General features: G+C 38.3%; 2 protein-coding genes across 2 annotated transcripts; both read left to right on the top strand.

Annotated features, from left to right (window-relative positions):
* The first annotated feature begins 2,402 nt into the window (after window positions 1-2,402).
* zgc:153018 (uncharacterized protein LOC767701 homolog) lies at window positions 2,403-8,607 on the top strand. The gene is made up of 4 exons (XM_041798281.1): window positions 2,403-2,928; window positions 5,036-5,173; window positions 5,343-5,421; window positions 6,719-8,607. Exons 1-4 carry the CDS (start codon window positions 2,606-2,608, stop codon window positions 6,914-6,916), a joined length of 738 nt encoding a protein of 245 aa, XP_041654215.1. The 5' UTR covers window positions 2,403-2,605; the 3' UTR covers window positions 6,917-8,607.
* A 1,762-nt stretch (window positions 8,608-10,369) lies between these two features.
* Window positions 10,370-19,364, top strand: si:ch211-107m4.1 (heterogeneous nuclear ribonucleoprotein U-like protein 2). The gene is made up of 11 exons (XM_041797739.1): window positions 10,370-11,071; window positions 13,770-13,846; window positions 14,019-14,261; window positions 14,362-14,474; window positions 14,582-14,848; window positions 15,789-15,911; window positions 16,016-16,117; window positions 16,365-16,533; window positions 16,725-16,952; window positions 17,033-17,079; window positions 19,010-19,364. The coding sequence occupies exons 1-11, from the start codon at window positions 10,503-10,505 to the stop codon at window positions 19,049-19,051; spliced, it is 1,980 nt and encodes a 659-aa protein (XP_041653673.1). The 5' UTR covers window positions 10,370-10,502; the 3' UTR covers window positions 19,052-19,364.
* The last annotated feature ends 9 nt before the right edge of the window (window positions 19,365-19,373 follow it).

Raw genomic sequence — 19,373 nt, forward strand, 5'->3', positions numbered from 1 at the left:
GTGTTTGCAATGAAACCAGCATGACTCTCTGGGCAGCATTTGTCTTCTAATATTTAACTTACACATGAAATAAGGATTATAAAGCACATTATTAGCATGGACAACAATAAGAAACAACAATAATGTTTTAAGTAAATAGATTCATATACATATATATGCTTACTAACTTTATTAGACCACCTGTCATAAAAATGAGAAAACATAAATATTTTAGAAATCTTTAAAAATAACTTTTTTTAAACTAAAAGTGTTATTGTTATTTATTTGGCAAATAACAAACTGAAACAACTAAATAGTCCTTTTTCACACATAATAACCAAAAACTTCATATTGCCATCAATCTTTGAATCTACTAAATTCCAAATTTGTTCAATAGGATTCAAATCTGGACTTTGACTTGGCCAGTCCATCAGTTCCAGTACTCCAGATTCCTTTTTCTTGGTCAAATAGTCTCTGCACAGCTTTGAAGTATGCTTGGGCTCATTGTCTTGTTGGTATATGAACCCACGACCAATCAGATTCAGTCCAGAAGGAATTCCATGATGCACTAAGATGTTGTGGTAGACATTCTTGTTCTTCATACCATCGATTTCCACTAATTTGTCCACGCCGTTTCCACAGATGGAACCCCATAACATAATAGAATCTCCACCGTGTTTCACTGTGGGTGCAGTGCATCTGGCATCAAAATGTTCTCGAGCTTTTCTGCGGACATAAACACGACCATGTTGACCGAAGAGTTCAAACTTGGACTCCTCCATCCAGAGTACCTACTTCCAGTCATCACCAGTCCAGTGTTTGTGCTCCCTGGCAAATCTGAGGCGTTTCTGGATGTTTGCAGGCCTCAATAATGGCTTTTTAGCAGCTATTCTTCCCTTTAAGCCTTGTTCCGTCAGTCGTCTGCTTATGGTCATTCTGGAGACTTTCTCAGACTCTGATCTAGAAGCATTCATCTCTGCCTGAAGATCAGCAGTGGTCTTCCTTCTGTCTCTAGTACTTCAAATCTTTAGGTGTCTGACATCTGCCTCAGTTAACTTTCCTTTCCTGCCTCTTCCTGGCGCATTTTGTAAGTACCAGTCTCGGCAATTGACTCCAAAGCATACTTGACCACACTGTGAGAACACTTTATGTCTTTCTCTATTTGTCTCAGAGACCATCCAGCATCATGAAGTGCTTTAATGCGGACTCTTTCATTTTCAGTGAGCTCTCCATGTTTTACCATTTGAACAGGAATGAGGAATTTCAAACTGAATTCACCTTTTTATACCCAGATTTGAGCCGGCTCACTGGGCTTCTCTGAGAAGTCAGAAATTAATCAAGCATAACATTCAACCAGTAAAACTCATTTTTAAGTTCAGGAATGCAAGTATATAACTAAATTTGACATATTAATCAAGAAATAATATTGTGCTTTACTTTTTTCTTTTTTTTTTTTTTTTGTAAATCAGTAAATTTGAAAATTCATGGATAACAATAATAATTATATTTTGGCATTAAAATATAATTTGGCTTAAAGAGCTTCTACATATTGGTGTATTAATCATTGCAGAAACATCAAAAATGATTTGGGCAGCTATGGCATAAACCTTACTTTGGGTGGTGGTCTAATAAATTTGTTAAGCACTATATATATATGGAGTAGTTTTTAAAGATTGTGCTTTAAAATGCATTTGGAAAATTGCAGCTGTGGTAGGCTTCATGCTAAGTCAGTAAGAAATAAATAAATGTAGGTCTGTGTAGCCAAATTTGGCCCAAACGTAAGTGTGCCTTAACTACAGCCCACAGTGCTCATCTGTCTGCTGACTTGGGCATTGATCAGACCCCCTCCTAAGTCAGAGATCATGCTGTATGTAGGGTGATTACATCCCCTTTTGCATGCACTGATAAAACGAGGCCAGTTGGCAAAAACAAACGTCATGCCGTTGCGACTACGTCACTGCTGGGGTAATTTCTAGTAGCCCACCAGTGATCGTTCACACAGATCGTTTGTACAAACAGATGTGTCACTCTGATCATTAATTGGTCGAACTCGTAGTCTGAAAAGGGGAGTGGTCCTCCCGTCACTTAAACTTTTCAACAAATAATATATTTGACCGTTGAACTGGTCCCGGTTTGCAGTAATGTCCAGTTTTGGGTTGTGCTTATTCCACATAAAGGTAAACAACTTTATCTAACATTAAGCTGTCACAGCGTCATCACATCACAAAGTGGGTTCAGTCTTTTTTGTTTTAGTTTAAAAACTTAGACCATGGCTGTGAGTACATTCGCCTGTTTGTGTATTCGTCCAACTTTGTTTTCGTTCTGATCCACTATGATACATTTAAAGAAGCTGGAAAGGCGAATGAACTGTATTGTGAATGGTTTCTGCAGCTGGTGACGGAGTGGGACGTCACAGTCTCCTCCTCTTCTCTGCGTTGTGTAACGGCTGGAATGCTGAGCGGCGACTGCGTCCCACCCCTGACCAACATATCTTTAAATACCCTCTACCACGGTGAACTGTTGCACGGTAAATAGAAACGAGGGCGGCGTGAGTTTATAGCTGTTGTTTTTATGTATTCGACTGAGTAAATACTTTCACTTTTGTGGACTTTACTCGACTTTTGACATGGAGCTGGACCGGCGGTTGTTGCTGGCCCACTGCACGGTCCACGCCCTGTCCATAGTGGCGGGCTTGCTGGTGGTCGTCCCCATGGCTCTCAACGGCTCCGCTTTCAAGGGCCGATGTGCACTCTTCTCCACCGGCTACTGGAGCTCGGAGACCCGGAGCGAGACGACGGTGCAGCCCGGAGACGTCTCCCATTTAGTGGTGCAGCAGTGGGGACCTCCTGCAGCCTGCCAGTTCGCCACGTTTGTCGGCATTTTCACGGTGCTGTACGGTGCAGCGCAGGGGTGGAGATGCCTCTTCTATCTGCACGGACGACATGACGAGTGAGTTGACTGGCGCATCACTACTGACCCAGTTCTTCATGTAACTGGTGCAGTGGTATTAGTAAGACTGGTATTAATAATACAGTTGTGGAACATAACTAAGCAGGTTTACTCAAGTATTGTACTTAAGCATTTAAATTTTAACGGTACATTACTTGACTATTTACATTGTAGGTATGGGATTGTATACTTACATCCCTGTACATTTAAATGGCAAATACTGATCGCATTTCAAAGAGTATTATGATAAAACCTCGGTTTCTTTGTAGATGAAGAATCTTACTATGTGAAAAAATTCAGCTACTACATTGTATTATATAATAAAACTAAATTATATAATTAAGATATCCGTTCTTTAACTGCTGAAAAGAAAGAGGGGGCATACTGGTTAGCTATAAAATATAGCGTTCAGTGTTAATTTTGGCAGAAATTTTAAATTAAGTCGTTTTAGTCATTTTCACTCTCTTAAAATCACTTAAGCTCGTTTTTTGCCAGTGAAGAGCCCTTATATTTATGCCCTTACTTATAGTCAAAACAATTATATTCTTATAACACATTTTATCAGCCATATTTTAGAGTAAATATATGTAAACACTCATATTAATATAGTGTTAATGCTTAAATACCTCATAATGTTCACTGAAGAAAATATTGACAGACTTTTAATGCTCTGTCACTGAATCTCTGCTTAAGTTCTAACAGATTATATGCAAGAAATGCTATGGATTTTTAACGTCTAGCTCTGACATTTAAGTCTCGTTTTGGTCTCATTTAAATGGAAACTAAACTTACTTTTTTACTTTTTATCACCAAAAACCTATTTGTGGTCTTAGTCATGTCTTCCTTGTGGAATATAGTTAGTTAAAAACATTTTTAGTCATATTTTTAGATGAAAAAAATCAACTTTAATTGTTGTATAGTATCTTGTATAAGATTCAGTTTATAATTCCAACAGTAGCAAGAGGTCTGGGCCGTAAATCGAAATTTAGATTAAACTGCAATATGGCCTGCTGCAATTTTCAAATCACAGAAGATGTATTTCTTTAACTTTAAACATGTTTTAAAATACCAGTTTTAATACTTTTTTGCAGCAGATGTGTTATGCTCAACACATCATGCCAACATTCAAGTATCATTTTTTAGTGTAATTTATTTTTAAAAATCCTACTTTCCTTAATTTATGTATTTTTTTCTTTAATTATATAAGAACAGCATGCAAATGATCACACCCTTAAAGACAGCACTTTCTAGTGAATTTGTATAATGAGTCAAAATAAACACAATTAGATATTTTTCAAAATTATACAGCAGTAGTTAAATATGTTGTGTTGGTTATAATAAAAATGTTTTATCACAATGTTGTAAAAAATAATCACAATTAGATTATTTCTCTGTTCGTAACTTTTATGAGATTTTATGAGTACATTTGACACTTTGTTTTCAGCTGTTTTTAGAAGTGATGTGCTTCTTTGAAGTGCAGTTTATAGTTTTATGAGGTTAAAGTAGGATTTGATTTAGAAATTAAGGCTATAAAGATTTTTCTAGTTTTGAAAAACAAGACTAGTTTCAAAATCCTAAACAGACCAGCTCATCACAACACAAAGTCTCCGGTGGCAGGCTCCAGACTGCAGCATCAACATACCTGCAGCTCCTTTCACCCATTTCCTCTGAAGGACTTCGCTGTCAGAGTCGATAGCAAAAGTAAATCTTGTGACTGAGCCACAAAGTGAAGACTGTAGTTTCCTGCATCTAATAATCTATGCAGACATGCAAACAGATTCTTGCATTTATTAAATCTAGTGGGGCATTTTATCATCACAGCTTTAGTGGTTATTAGTCCCCAACTGTTTCATATTTATCATAAAATGAAAATTCATTTTAACAGTGTTTTCAAAGATATTGTTAGCCCTAAACCCTGACATATTCAGTTCACTTAAAAAAGAACCACAGTAAGTCGTCACATTGTATTAATAACATTCTGTTACTAATCTGGCTAATTTTACAGTGATTAATTGATAGATAAACATAATCATCATTCCAGCTCTGGTACCTCTGACTACACATGCAAAATCAGATGCCTGATGTGTATAATGTGTGTTTCTGCCAGCACCCTGTTCTCGTCCTTCCTGACGGTTCTGCTGAGTGTGTGTGTGCTCTTCCTGTCTGGAGGGGCCAGTGTTATCTTGTCCCTGGGGCTGGTTTCCTGGTGTGACACTGTGACTGATGACAGCACACGGCCTTACAGGTACTAAATCGTACCACCCCATGATCTTTATGTGGCCCAACTGCAGTGATACTTTTCTACAATGTTTGATCCATGTCTGATGATGAATATTGTCATAGTATAACCGTCACTCTGTTTGTGGTTAGAAGTCTTATTTTGAATTCTTACTATGTCCTTTTTTGGCGTTCAGCTGTGCAGAATCCCAGTCTGTTCCACTTTACCTGGATGTAGACACCTCATCTTTTTACACAGAGCTCAATCTGGCACAGGTGAGACAATCAAACAACAACCACACTCACTGTGTACAATGGGTAGGCAAAGTTCATGTTTTAAACTAACCTCAGACTGTTTCAGTGGTCTTTATCAAAAGCATTTCCTGTCATATGTAGTTATAAACTAATCACTATAATCACTTCCTGGAAGTGTTCAGAGGTCATCGGATTGTCTGCCCTCACTAGGAGTGTACAGTAGGTGCACAGCCAATGCTAAATACTGCTCTATACACAAATAATATACAAATAATCCAAAATACACAAAAGAACTGATTCAAGATTAAAAGCATAATTTTCCAAAACCATCAGACACACAACAACAATTATTATTTCTACTAAAGTCCCTGTAAAGTGAAATCCAAACTGTGTCTTTACATGCTAAATATGTTGGAATAAGGTTTCTATAAACATGTGAAAACACTGAGATCTACATGTGACTGAATTTTTGATTTGGACCATCAGAAAGTTGTTCACCTCTTGGTTTTATTTGAGCAGGGCAAATATCTGAGCCCATGACATCACCAGTCTTGATGGGGAATGACCCAGCCCTCCTAATGCTACAATGACATAAAATCACAGAGCAGTTCATCCCAGTAAAGTCTGTTGTTAGCTGATGTCACTGCCTTCATTGAAAGTTTACAGCCAGCTACATGTTATGTTTTTGTTCATTGTGAGGTAAATTTCCCAAATCTATCAGCCACAGTGGCCTAAAAGTGTCATAACAGAGAGATTTGTACCAGAAAACAGTAAATGTAATCCCCCACTTCTGTCTCCCTGCTTTTTTTTTAAAGATTTATTTTTGGGCTTATTCATGCCTTTATTTGACAGAGGAAGGACAGTGGATAGATTTGGAAACAGGGAGGAGGGTGGGGAGAGACATGTGGTGAGGGGCCACGGGCTGGATTTGAACCCGGGCCGCCTGTATACATGGGTAGCGCCTTAACCCACTCAACCATCTGCGCTCCATGATGAGAGGCATTTTTGAAAATTTGAGAGGATTATTTCTTGTGAGTGGGTGTGGCTACAGCATTCAGCCGACACACCCACTCCGCCCTAGAGCAGTTTTGACTACCTCATTTTTCATGATTTTGGAGCTTAATTTTATAAGCTTAGAGATGTTTTCATGACTGAAATTTGGCCTGGTGGTTCATAACACAGTGGCCTGTCACACAACAAACCTAAAATACAGATTTTTAAAATCGCTTTACAGGGACTTTAAAGCGCACCAAGCTATTCAGTTTATTCAATATTCTCATGTGTCTATAAGCTTCATAGCTCTGCCCTGTGTCTTCAGGTGTCTCTGTGGTGTGTGACCGCGCTGTGGCTGACCCAGTCCATCCTGGCTTTCCTGAGGCTGTACCACTCTCACAGCCAGCACATGAGCGGACCCTGCCGTCCCAGAGAGAAGGAGATGCTGCTGGGACACAGTCCATCTGACAGCCGCTCCCCCTCACCTCCACATCCTGCAGTATCGCCCACAATCCTCGTCTAATAAGTGCATAAAGATGTGCTATAAGACCATTCTCTAAACACTCCACTCTACTGCTCTTCTGACTGCATAATACATTTGCTTTGATAGATTTCATCTTATGTAACACAGCCTGACTGATACAAGTCTCAGTAAATGCCATAGCTACGGTACATTCGAGATGGTTTAGGGACAGTGTCACCATTATATAACTTGCTCTTGTGAGAGCACTGACAGTTTATATACACACAATGACTAAACAAGCCTCAAACTCCAGGTTTACATTGTGATTTAAATCCACTTATTTAAAGGCTGTATTTTGTTGTAATGATGCTTCAGCTGGGCTTACATTTCTAACATTACATAACACTGCCATTCTTCGCCTCACACATTAACCCCAGTGTGTGCCTCTTTCTGAATTTATTACATTTCTGTCCCAGAACTAAAACATTATTTTTCTAAAATATGAAGGAAAAATAATTTCAAAATCCGAAACAAAGACCTTGTGTCTTCTTCATGATGTAAAGATTTTTTACCCAAATTGTTACTCAACTTTCTATGGACAAAGGTTAAGGGTAAGCAGTGTTAATGCTATTTTATTAAAAACCTTATTAGTAATTTAATGGGGAAATTAGTGGGGTTTGAGGTAATCAATCAATAATGCTAGTTAACAAAAATGCACCTGGTTTAATTATTAATGAACGGCACAAAAATAAGCTAATTTTACCTTTATTTGCAGGGGTTTCATCTTCATGTTCTTTCCAGTCATCTTATGTAGGGATCATAAGTCATGTTCTTGTTTTCTTGATATAATTTAACTTAATTTGATCTCTTTTTTCAGTGACAAAATGATAGATTTATAATAACTGAGAAAGATCAGGGACTAATCTCTGGTCTGTTTTTGGATAACAAGGGATTTTACAAATTACAAAAGGGAACACTTCAGAATAATTGAAACTTGTGTTCAAAGATCTAATATTTAAAGTGTTATTCATGACAACCAGAAGGTGATTTTCTACAATTTGTTTTGAATATATTTAATATGCATGGTTGTTTACATTTGTGCAGGACTGTGACACGATCACACTCCTGTCCTTGTCAGGGAGAATACATTTTTGTTGACTGTTCTGAGTGAAATATTCAGATATAGCACTGAAGCTTTAAATGTGAAGCATGTGGTGAGAGTGTGACTGAGCCACCATGTACGTGAAACGGGCTCACTGTGTGAGCATGACTTAATGTTCTGTTGTGTAACGGAAAAATCACTGCTGACCCTCTCTCTTCTTGTGACGATTGATGTTATGATGCTGTTTGTGTGGACACGGCCACGACAGGGCATTACTGAATCAGGCGAAGTCTCTCTATTGATACTTGATATTAGACAAAGGAGGGAAACCTTTAAAGGTCTGTGAACTTTTTTAAACAGAGAGCTGTTTGTGCAGAGCCCAGAGTGTCGGTGAGGGAGAAAGAAGGTATCTTTAGTTCATAAACTTTTTTTCCTTTTATCATGAGCCGAGTGGTTGCAATGAAACACAGACAGTGGAGCGAAATATCTGAGGAAAGAGAGATGAGACAGTATTTCTATGTAATATTAATTTCAAGTATGAAATGTTTTGTTTCATAACTGTCATTGTCACTTATAGAAACAATCTGTTTGATATTATTTGACTCATGTAAGTTTTTGCATTTGTCTTGTCAAATAAAAAAAGCTTCTTACAATGAACAAGTGTTTCAACTTGATGACTACTCACCACCAAGGCTGCCCATTCAAGGGGATAAAGGGGAAGAGCTTTCTGGGGCCAAGCAAAAAATCAAGGTACATTATAAAGTTACGCTGCAATGATAACCATATTTTATTTTTAATCAAATAATAACTAATCTTATCTTGCTCTAGAAACAAAAAAAAAAGAATTTTATTTATTTCTGCTGTAGTAAAATTTAGTCATTTTAAAAATGTCAGTTCCTCTTAAAACAGAATTTCCTTTTTTAACAATGTTGATGATCACACACTGATATAAATGATTAGGAAAGTAATGCCAGACTTCATAGCTTAGCCATGATGTGCACAAACAGCATGTCGGAGAATTCATTTTAAAGAACTGAGACAGCTTTAGGAGGAAAAATAAATATTTGTGAAAAGTGGTTTTAAAAAAGTGAACATGGACAAAAATGGGTTATAAGTGGTTACAGAGAGGGAAAATTGGTTCAAGGAATAAAAATATGGGGTAAAAGCAACAAAGATGGGTTGAGGAAGGCAAAAAAAGGTCTGAAATAGGCAAGAGATGGTGAAAAGAAGCAAAAATACCTTTGAGGTTTCAAAAATGGGTGAAAAGTGGTAAAAATACATTGAAGGTTTCAAAAATGGGTGAAAAAGGGCAACAATAGCTGGTAAAAAGTGGTTACAAAGGGAGGAAAAAATAGGTTTAAAGAATTAAAGTATGAGATAAAAGTGGCAAAGATGGGTTAATAAAGGAAAAGGGGGGTCATAATAGGCAAAAATATGGTGTAAATTGGTTAATAAATGACAAAAATGACTTTAAGATGTCAAACATGGGTAAAAAGTTCAAAAAAATGGTGGTAAAAAGTGGTTTAAGGTTTCAAAAATAGGTGAAAAGAATTGATTATGTTGTAAAAGCGGCAAAGATGGGCTATGGAAGTAAAAAAAGGTCAAATGGGCAGAAATGTGGTAAAAAGTGGTTTAAGGTTTCAAAAACAGGTGAAAAGTGTTAACAGTGTGTTAAAAAGGGGCGTCTGAAGTAAAGGAAAATGAGTTAAAGCTTGGCAAAAATATCTAAAACGTTTTAAAAATGGTTAAGAAATGAAGCAATGGGACAAATGTGGAAAAACGGGCAGTAGCAGTGATGAAAACGTGTTAAAGTGGTATGAATTAAGTGATATGGAAATCAGAACCCAATTTAGTTTTGATACTCTTTTTGCAAAAAACAACAAAAACGCCTAACCCTAACTGAGGAGGGCCATTCTCTGGGTTTCAGGGGCCATGCTAATTCTGTGAGCAGGCCTGCTCGCTACACACACTACATATCCATATTGCTGATGAAATTGCAGATCATATTAAATTGCACTACAGAAGGGCTGTACCGCCTTTTTGCACATATCAAAGAAGTATGACAATAATAATAAAACTCGACACTTATCTATAAATATGCCAATTATAAAAATGGGGACAGAAACAGTGGATATTTTCCTGATCTTTTTATTTCCAAGCCGTCCTCAGTAAAGATGAGCATTAATTTTGTAAATTTCAGAGAGTATTAAACTGTGATGACAACAAATGGATGTTTTTCCCGTTTTTGTTTAAAAGTCAATAGAGAAATAAATATATTTTTCCTATAATCAATCACCCTCACGCTGACATCAGCTGTAGTAACTATTCTAGCCGCGTGGAGGCAGTGAAACCTTCTTTGACTCTTTAATATGCCAAAAATGAAGCATTAGAAGAAGAAGGAGAGCCAATCACAAATCAGGACACCATGTTGAATTGATGTTTTGAGCCAAATCGCTGGCACTACTCGAGAGTTTAGTTTGGTTTTATGTCTTCTAAAAGAGTCTCCGCCTGTTAGACGACAACAGAACCGTGCTCAGGGAAACAATGAAGCTAACAGACATAAAGAAGTTAAAAGTAGCCGAGCTCCGGTCCAGACTTAAAGAACTCAATCTGGACTGCAGGGGACTGAAGGCTGAGCTGGTGGACAGGCTGTGGTCAGCAACAGAGGCTGGACTAAGTGGGAAAGACGTGGACGAAGAGCTAAGACTACAGAATGACAGCGTAAATACACTAATTTCAACGACTGAGGCAGTTTCATCGGCACCATCGCCGGCAGAGAGTGAGGTTAGTGTTCGGAGTGAAAGTGTCAGAAAGTTTACAGACTGTGGCACACAGACAGACAGAGATACAACTCCAACAGCACACCAACAGAGCTCTAAAGCAGACGGTGATGTTGGTCTGACAGCACAACAACAACAACAAGGCTCTAAAAGGGACATTAGTACTACTCTGACAACACAGCAACAAGGCTCTGAGTGTATTTCAGAGTGTGTTCCTGGATTACACCAACCAGAGGAGAGAGCACCAGGAGAGAACCAGAGAGCTCATCCATCAGAGGAGAGGAGCAGAGGAAGAGCTTTCTACGAGTTCAAAGAGGAGATTCGATACAAAAGGTAGGGCTGAAGGTGGATAGAGCTGGTAGAATTATAAAGAATATCATGAAAGAGCGTCAATTCTTGTCTAACAACACATAGTAACTGTTTCTGATCATTTATAGCCTGAGCACCCAGCCATTACAGCTTCCAACTTGAAGAGATCCCTGCATGTAAAGACGTTTACTTTGAGATGAATATTCATGATTATACATGTAAAGCAGTTATTTATAAATCTAGTGACACACCAGATTTATAAATCTTTAAAAATAAGAATCAATATTTGTAGGTTGCCAATGTTGTGTAATGCACTCTGAGTGGTGAGGCTGTGATTGTTATTTTTCTCACATCTTTTCCAATAGTGTTCCCTTCCTTAATGCATTTTTAATTTTTAACCCAAGTGCAATTTTAGTAAAGATTACAATGAGGAAAGATTTATTATAATGTACGATTAGAAAGATGTGGGGAAAGAACTGTGTAATCATTGACATATCTACCCAGAGTGCATTGCTCAACAATGACGGCCCAAGTGAGGATCTATGTCTTACTTTTTTATCAATTTGTAAAATTCTAGTGTGGTTCTGTGTACAACATACATACAAATGACACATATGTTAATCTCATAAGAATTTATATGGAGCATTCAATTTAAATGGGGCAGTTCTGAAAGTTTTCAAAAACATTACATGCATATTGGATGCAGACTGAATAGAGGGTTACGCACCAATGTTTTCTTAAGACATCCTCCTTTAAAGTCTTCTGCCCCTTTTCACTAGGAATGCTTGATACTGGATTTTTGCCCATATCCGATATTTGCAACATAATTTTTGCAGATACTTATATTTAAATGAAGATCAGACGTAAGTCTTGAGTCCTTCAAACACAAATAAACAAATTTCAGTCCTGAAAACACACTCTAAAGAGTAAGGAATAATGCTTAATTTAAAAAAAAAGACTTCCCCTGTTGTAGGTCTGTTGATCCAGCCTAAAACTCCACTAGGTTATTTGTCTATACCACCAATATTTACAGCTGATATAGGCTGATTTTTATAGTCAGAATATCAGCTGTTAACATCAGCAATAGTTTTAATATCTGCTGATATTGATAATTAACTTTTTAAGCTAATATATGCCAATACCAATATAGAATAGATCAGTGGTTCCCAACCTTTTTCCTTTGAGCCCTCCCCCACTTGTATTTTAGAAAATTTGTCTTCTGTGATTTCCATTAAAATGTAACTGATAATAATGAATTTTGTAACACTGCTTTGTCAAAATATTTCCCAAAAATCAAACTCTAAATGGAGCATGGGGACTAAAAGTAAACTATAAAACTCAAAGAATGACTACATTTTACATGTTTTGCAAAAAGAAGTCTGTTACATAACCTAGTACGTTTCCTTATTTAGAAGGAATTTATTGTAACTGATTGCTGAAATTTATGTATACATAGCTACAACACTGAGCAACACCATCCCTCTCCCCCTTCTGTTATCGTATCTGATTGGTTGAAAGCAGCACACATAAACACACGCAGCTACACATACATATGGAGTCAACCACAGCGCTTATGTTAATGAGGAAGTGTCTTTAAGGTGTTGGCTGAGGCAGAACGGCGAGGAGGAAATATCCTCCCATTATTCTGTGCTGTGTTGTGTGGGACGGAGGGGGAGAGGTGGACAGCCATCGTTCACACTACTGACCATCATGTGCTGTGAAACTCAAACTTCTGGCCATGTTCTTGTTAGCAGACGGCTTGGACCTCCTCGTTTTGGCTTTTAGCCACATTTTTTACTCAGTACTCAATGCTTTTTAAATGTAGTGAAGTACAATGCTTGATTCAAAATGTACTTCAGTAAAAGGAAAACTAGTGATTTTGAAAAGTAAACAAAAAGCTTCTCAATTACAGTAACTTGAGTAAATGTTATTAGTTACTTTCCACCTCTGCTCTTGATATGTGCAAATCTAATTTTGACCTCAGGGCAGACAGAGGCTCGTGCCCCCCCTGAGATCTCTGGCACCCCCTTTAAGGGGGTCCTGGACTCCAGGTTGGGAACCAAGGATATAGATAATATTGCGCATCCCTACTTTTTTTACATAATTTATTTCATAAAGATGCTGTTTTTTGTGATTACTTTGTTTGTATTTTTTATTTATGTCGATATTCCCTTATTTCATACTGATATGTGTATAAGAACAATCCTAATGACCTGTTTTCCTCCCAGGGAAAAACAAGGTATTCTTGATTCCAGTCAAAAGGTGGTTGAACCTGTCTTGATTTTCCCAATTATGCATGTTATGAAAGGTCAGAAAGATTTTGGTTGATAAAAAAGAACCTTTAATCTCAACAAAAATGGTCAAATGAATCTCTAGATTATTCAAGATGACACCACAAATAGCTGCCACAGTCAGCTGGTGTGTATTGTTTGCATTAGTAGGTTTTAAAACTTTTGTTTTTAATGGTACATTAAGCTCTTTCACCCAAATTCTGCCCAAATCCTAGAGTTCTTATACTAAAAAAAAGATGTATGGTGCTTTTTTATACAACATATATTATCTTTGATAATCCCATTAAGGGTAACTGAATTTGATGTAGGTTTTTTAATGCTCTTGACTTGCTTTCATTTTCTGTTTAACATGGGCTTAAAAATATGGAAACTTTTTTTCAGCAGATTAAAATGTTATAAAGCAGCATGTGTCTTTATCTTCTGTCAACCAGAGCCAAGTCACCACAACCTCCACTGGACAGAGAGCAGGCAGAGGAGGAAGATGAAAACAAAGTCAGACTAGATCTGTGTAAGTTTCTGTGCTACACTCATTATTTTTCTTGTGTATAAAAACTTATTTTAGAAAGAAAATCTTTTGCAGAACAAACTGTGTCCTTAAATTAAATGCCATGTTTTTAGATCTTTGTCTGAAGATTTTTTTTTTTTTTTTTTTTTTTTAACTTTACCTGTTGTTGTCGTAGATAACGGTCACCTCCACTTTGAGGTGGGTCCTGATCGTACATATGGCCAGCCTCGATTCTGGGAACGATTCCCCCTGCTGTGGTCTGGCTGCAGGCTCACCCATGGGGTGCTGCAAGGCAGGGTGGGCTTTGAAGTGAGGCTGGAAAGAAAGTTGATGCCGTCACAGCAGGAGAAAGATGCAGACACTGGCTTTTACGGCCTGAGAGTTGGTTGGTCGATGGCCAACAGTTCTTTACTGCTGGGTAAAGATTCATCCTTTTCAACACAGGCACCTTTTCCTGGAGATTTGTTTATTTTTGTTAAGTTTTATTTTTCCCTCTGGCCCTCTATTTGTCTCACCAGGTGAAGACAAAGTCTCTTTTGCTTATGATGGTCGTGGTAAAAAAGTGTCAGGTGGTAAGGAAGAAGACTTTGGATCTACAGTTTCAGAGGGAGATATCATTGGCTGTTATGCCGTGAGTGGCTTTCCTGACTTTTCTTTTAGTCTTTAAAACTTCAGCGCCTTTCTTTTTTCACGCACGCTATCTTTACCGTGTGTGTGTGTGTGTGTTTGTGTCGGCAGGTTTTCTCCACAGATGGTGCTGTTGAGCTCTCCTTCCATAAAAACGGGCGTTTCATGGGTACTGCCTTTTCCCTTGGTGCATCTGTGCTTCAGGGTGGTGCTCTGTTCCCTCAAATCCTCTGTAAGAGTTGTTTGGTCAGACTCCACCTAGATCCCACAGCTCCGCCCTGGTACCCTGGCCCTCCTGGGTTTACACCTCTGGCAGCTGTTCCTGCTGAGCGGAGGGTCCGTGCCACGTTGGCTCCTACCGTCAGGACACAGTGCAAGGTGAGAGACAGGAGGTGGATGGGGAACAAAAACTACTGTTCTGATATTTCACGATCTCTAAGTAATAATTAATGTCACTTTAGCGCTGACAGCATTAATGCACCACAATTAATTAAGATCCATGAAGACGGCATTACATTTTTCTTAATTGCTATTCATCACATGCCATATAGTCCCTTTCAGCACACTGCAGTTAAGTCCCTGCAGTGTGTTCCTGAAACCACAGTGATGTAAAGTAAGTCCACCACTCATCATGTCTCATCACACTTAAAAAAACTCACAGACAGCTCAGTGGACATGTGAGAAGTCATCTGAAACTTGTAAATCAAACATTTCCCTTTTTACTGTTCTCTTATTTCCTTTTCAATCCATAACATGTTCCTTTTTCCATGGTTAAGTTCATGTCAGGATGTTCTATCTACCCAAAGTTCCTTATTGTCTTTCACAATAAAAGCAGGTCTGTATCCAAACAGGAAGTCAAGTGCCCTTTGTTAAAGACTGCCCCAGGATTAGACATTATGGCTTGGCTAGTGTAACTCAGCTGCCTCTTCTTCTGGCTGGCATATATGCTCTCAAGTAACAATTTAGAAGTCAGATTGCCCCATGATTACACGTAAACTGCGTTATGACATGCTGCTAATAACTCGGCTGGGAGATGTGACCCACAAGTTGATGATAGTGCAGGGTGGCGAAGGACAGATGCATCATAACTTCCTGTCTGTTATGACCCACAAAGTCAGTGTCTGCTGCTGTTGTCTGAGCGCAGGTGTGTTTTTATCTGATGTTGTAACTCAGTGTTGTGGTTTGTTATCATTTAATCTTCTCAGAGAATAACCAGAGTGAATGACCATCCACATCGATTTGTAATGAAGCAGACATGGAGATGTGTGATTTGTCCATAAAGGTTGTTGGTTTTGAATCTTCCTCTCCCTTCCTGCAGGTTTTATTGATGGTGGGTCTTCCTGGTTCAGGGAAGAGTTGCTGGGCTCAGACTCACATGAAGCAGCACCCAGAGAAACAGTACAGACTGCTGAGCACAGAGGAGCTGCTGGCATGTATGCTGGTCAGTAAAACCTCCAGTTTCTCTCTCATGTTTTTTTATTTAGATTCAGATGTGATGTTGAGTGTCTGACCCACTGATCCACAAGTGTTTTACTGTCTTTGTAGAATGGTGGACAGAGGGACAGCAGGCTGCAGCAGGCTTCACAGTGTCTTACTGAAGTGATCAAGACGGCTGCTCAGTCTCCTGGCAACTATATCCTCGACCAGGTGGCGCTACACCTCTAAATATATTTTTATTTATTCTTGTTAATGGTTCAGTATGCTTTAAGATTTTATATGTGTAATTATGGAGGGTGAGAGATTTGGTCAAACCCATCACAGGCACCCAATGTTTGGCACTTTCTTACTGACACTTATTCCTATTTATTGCCTTAAATATTAAGTAATCTCAGTCATAGTTGTAAGGCTTTGCCAACAAATCCTCTTTTCCATTTGTGTTCTTTTAAACTTCCAGTGTAACATCCTCTTTTCTGCACGCGGCCACAAGCTCCAGCTGTTTGCAGGCTTCAGGCGCCGAGTGGTGGTAGTGTTCCCCTCAGCCGAGGAGTGGAGAAGACGACTGTCCCAGCAGGAGATGAGTGAAGGAGAGAAGATCCCTGAGACCTCCCTGCTCAAACTGCAAGGTTTGACTCCTATCTCAGTGACTTAGTGACAGGGAGTTGAAGTGAGGAGGATTTGATCATGCTGATAGATGTTAGGAAGATCATTTCTAGTTTGAGTATATTTAACTAAGACACAGAGCACTATCAACCAGGTATATGAATGGGTCTGGGCCAGGTTGTGCATTACTTGCTGACTTTCCTTTCCCTTCCAGCGAGCTGCAGTCTCCCTGAGCAGCACAGCGAGCTGCAGGAGGAGCTGCTGTATGTGGAGCTTCCTCAGGAACAGGCACAGACGCTCCTGCAGGTGTACAAAGATGAGGCTCGCAGACTGTTGCCCCCCAACCCCAAACAGGAGAAGAAGAAACCTCGGCTTCACAAGAAGAGACCTTATCCTCTAGGCCCTCCACCCCCACAGAGGATCCAGTGGACTGGACATTATGGTTTGTAGAATAAATGGACACTTTTTTATTTAACTAATAAGAATTTTGAATGTTTATTTTTTTATTTTTTATCCTTACAGGGTGGAACGACATGAACTTTCAGCTGTGGAGGCAGCAGCCAGCATATGTAAGCACTCCATTCAAATGAATAATAGAACGAAAATACACAAACACTATTCAGTAACTTTGATATTCAATACTTTACAGATTCAGGTTCAATCAAGTTTGATCTCCCACAAAAAAAAAACAAAGTGCCAAAAAATGTCTTTATACTCAAAGTGTCACATGCTGCCTAAAGAGAAAGTTGAAGGCCGAAGGGGTAAATTTATAGGAAATATGATTGAATCATTGCACCAGCATAAGCCCCCCTTCATTAAACTGACATTGGAATGAGGCTAGTATTTAGTAAAAAATGTTATTAAATCTCTATCATTTTCATCATAAAAATAATTTTTATAACCTTTCTACTTAAATATCAGGCTTAAAGTTAGAGACGTGGTCCTAAACAGAAAAAAAACAAAGATAAAATGATCAAACTCCTTAGTCAACACCTCAGATTTACAAGGAGCAACCTTCATTTTTTTTTTCCAATTAAGGGCACACTAGACCCCGTTACCTCATACCTCGCTGAAGCACGCTTGTCTCTGCTCCCTAGTCCCCTGTTTCTCCATTGCTCCAACACGTGCAGTTAACAAGACACGTGGCTTCAGAGTTGGCACAATGGAGTAATAAACAGATAACATGACAGTATATTTACAGCTTATTTTAACCCTTTTAGACCTTAGGCTGCCACCAAAAAAAGCCCTTTAAAATCCAAGTATTGTTCAAAAACAACTTCTCAAAACATAACGGTTTTTTTGAGAACTGCACAAAATATTTACCTTTTCTAAAATCTTTATTTTTCAGCCTCTATCAGATAGACATGAAATAAAAACCAGATGAAAGCTGAAATCTTTTGCTTTGATTGTAAGTGTCTGCATTTCTCCCAGAGTTCACCAATATTTTTTTCCACCACCAAAAAAAAATTAAAAAAACAGATTTTCTCTGCCTCTGCAGCAGAAATATGAAATACAAACTATTTGAAAACAGAAGCTTGAGTTAAGAAGTTAAAGTTGAGATCCTATCTCTCAAGTTTATATTAATTTGCTCTAAAAATGTATTTATTCCAAGTTTCTTGTCAAAAAAACGTATTTTTACTTCTGTTGATGTTACTTTGATTTGCACTCTGCTCCTGTCTGATAAATAAAATGCTACAATGTCCAAATTACCGTCCCTCTTCTCACTCAGGTCGTACCGGTCACTGCTAAACTTCAAAAAACTCCTCAAACTTTTCTGTGTGGAGGCTAAAGAGGCTCAAACCACTTTTTTAACCCATCCACGAGTGTATTTCTGTGACGCATGTTGCAGTTCAGCAGCCAAATGTCACGAGGCTGGCGAGTTTATTGATCTGCAAAAATCTAAATGTTTATAACCGGGGAGTTATTCAGGTCTTAAAGAAAACACATCAACGTTGCTTCAGGTCTAACTGAGATTAGCAGTTTTGGGCAGATATGACTCTATAACACTAATATTTAAAATGTCTGTTTAGAGGCGTGTGTTGATCATAAATGTCGCATGCACACTTGTACTGACGCCCACCTCTCCAATCAGTCCAAGGGCCAGGGAAGCGTTCTGTGCTTCAGTGTGGTATGGAGCATCCACACTGGTCTCACACGCAAGACTTAAGAGCTTACATGTACAAATTGCCTGGTGTGAGTGCACCCTTACATTCAAAGAAGTCACAAACTGAGGCAAAAAGCTGTAAAAATATTTTAGGAAATCTATTTAACAAAGTTAAAGTAAGTTATTTGGCAAGCTAGTATTTTTCTTCCTTACTGTTAATAAAACCTATACACCATGTTTGGTGTACAATGCTATTCTATTTTTAGACATTTAGCTGCTTTTTAACTGCTACACATTTTTCAAACTTTCTTCAATAACAGTCAGAGCACACAGTGATAGAAACTTAATGTAACTGATAAACATCTCATTTTCATTTTCTGTTTTTAACATTTCAGTGGAACATGGGGTTTTTCGACTGTGGATACAAAGGCTACTGATGAAAAACCTGGAGCCTGCAGATACACATGCAGCTGCATTGTTTGTTTTTATGGTGTGGTACTATTTTACTCAGGCTCTTAGTTAAAAAGGAGAGGTAACTACAGTCCATCAGCAAGTAATGCTATGCAGAGATAATCATGTTTAATGTTTACACTGTAAACCAGGTCCCTTTTAGGATTTTATTAAACCTGTTTTTAAACCTATCACCTGATTCTCCTGTACAGTGTAATATAAAAATACAGTATTTTAGCACCAGCATTGGTCAGAGGGTGCTAAAAGACAAAGGAATAAATACCTAAACTCTAATATTTTTCTCCCTGA

Source organism: Cheilinus undulatus, linkage group 10 (genome assembly GCF_018320785.1).
Source record: "Cheilinus undulatus linkage group 10, ASM1832078v1, whole genome shotgun sequence".
NCBI classification, from domain to species: Eukaryota; Metazoa; Chordata; class Actinopteri; order Labriformes; family Labridae; genus Cheilinus; species Cheilinus undulatus.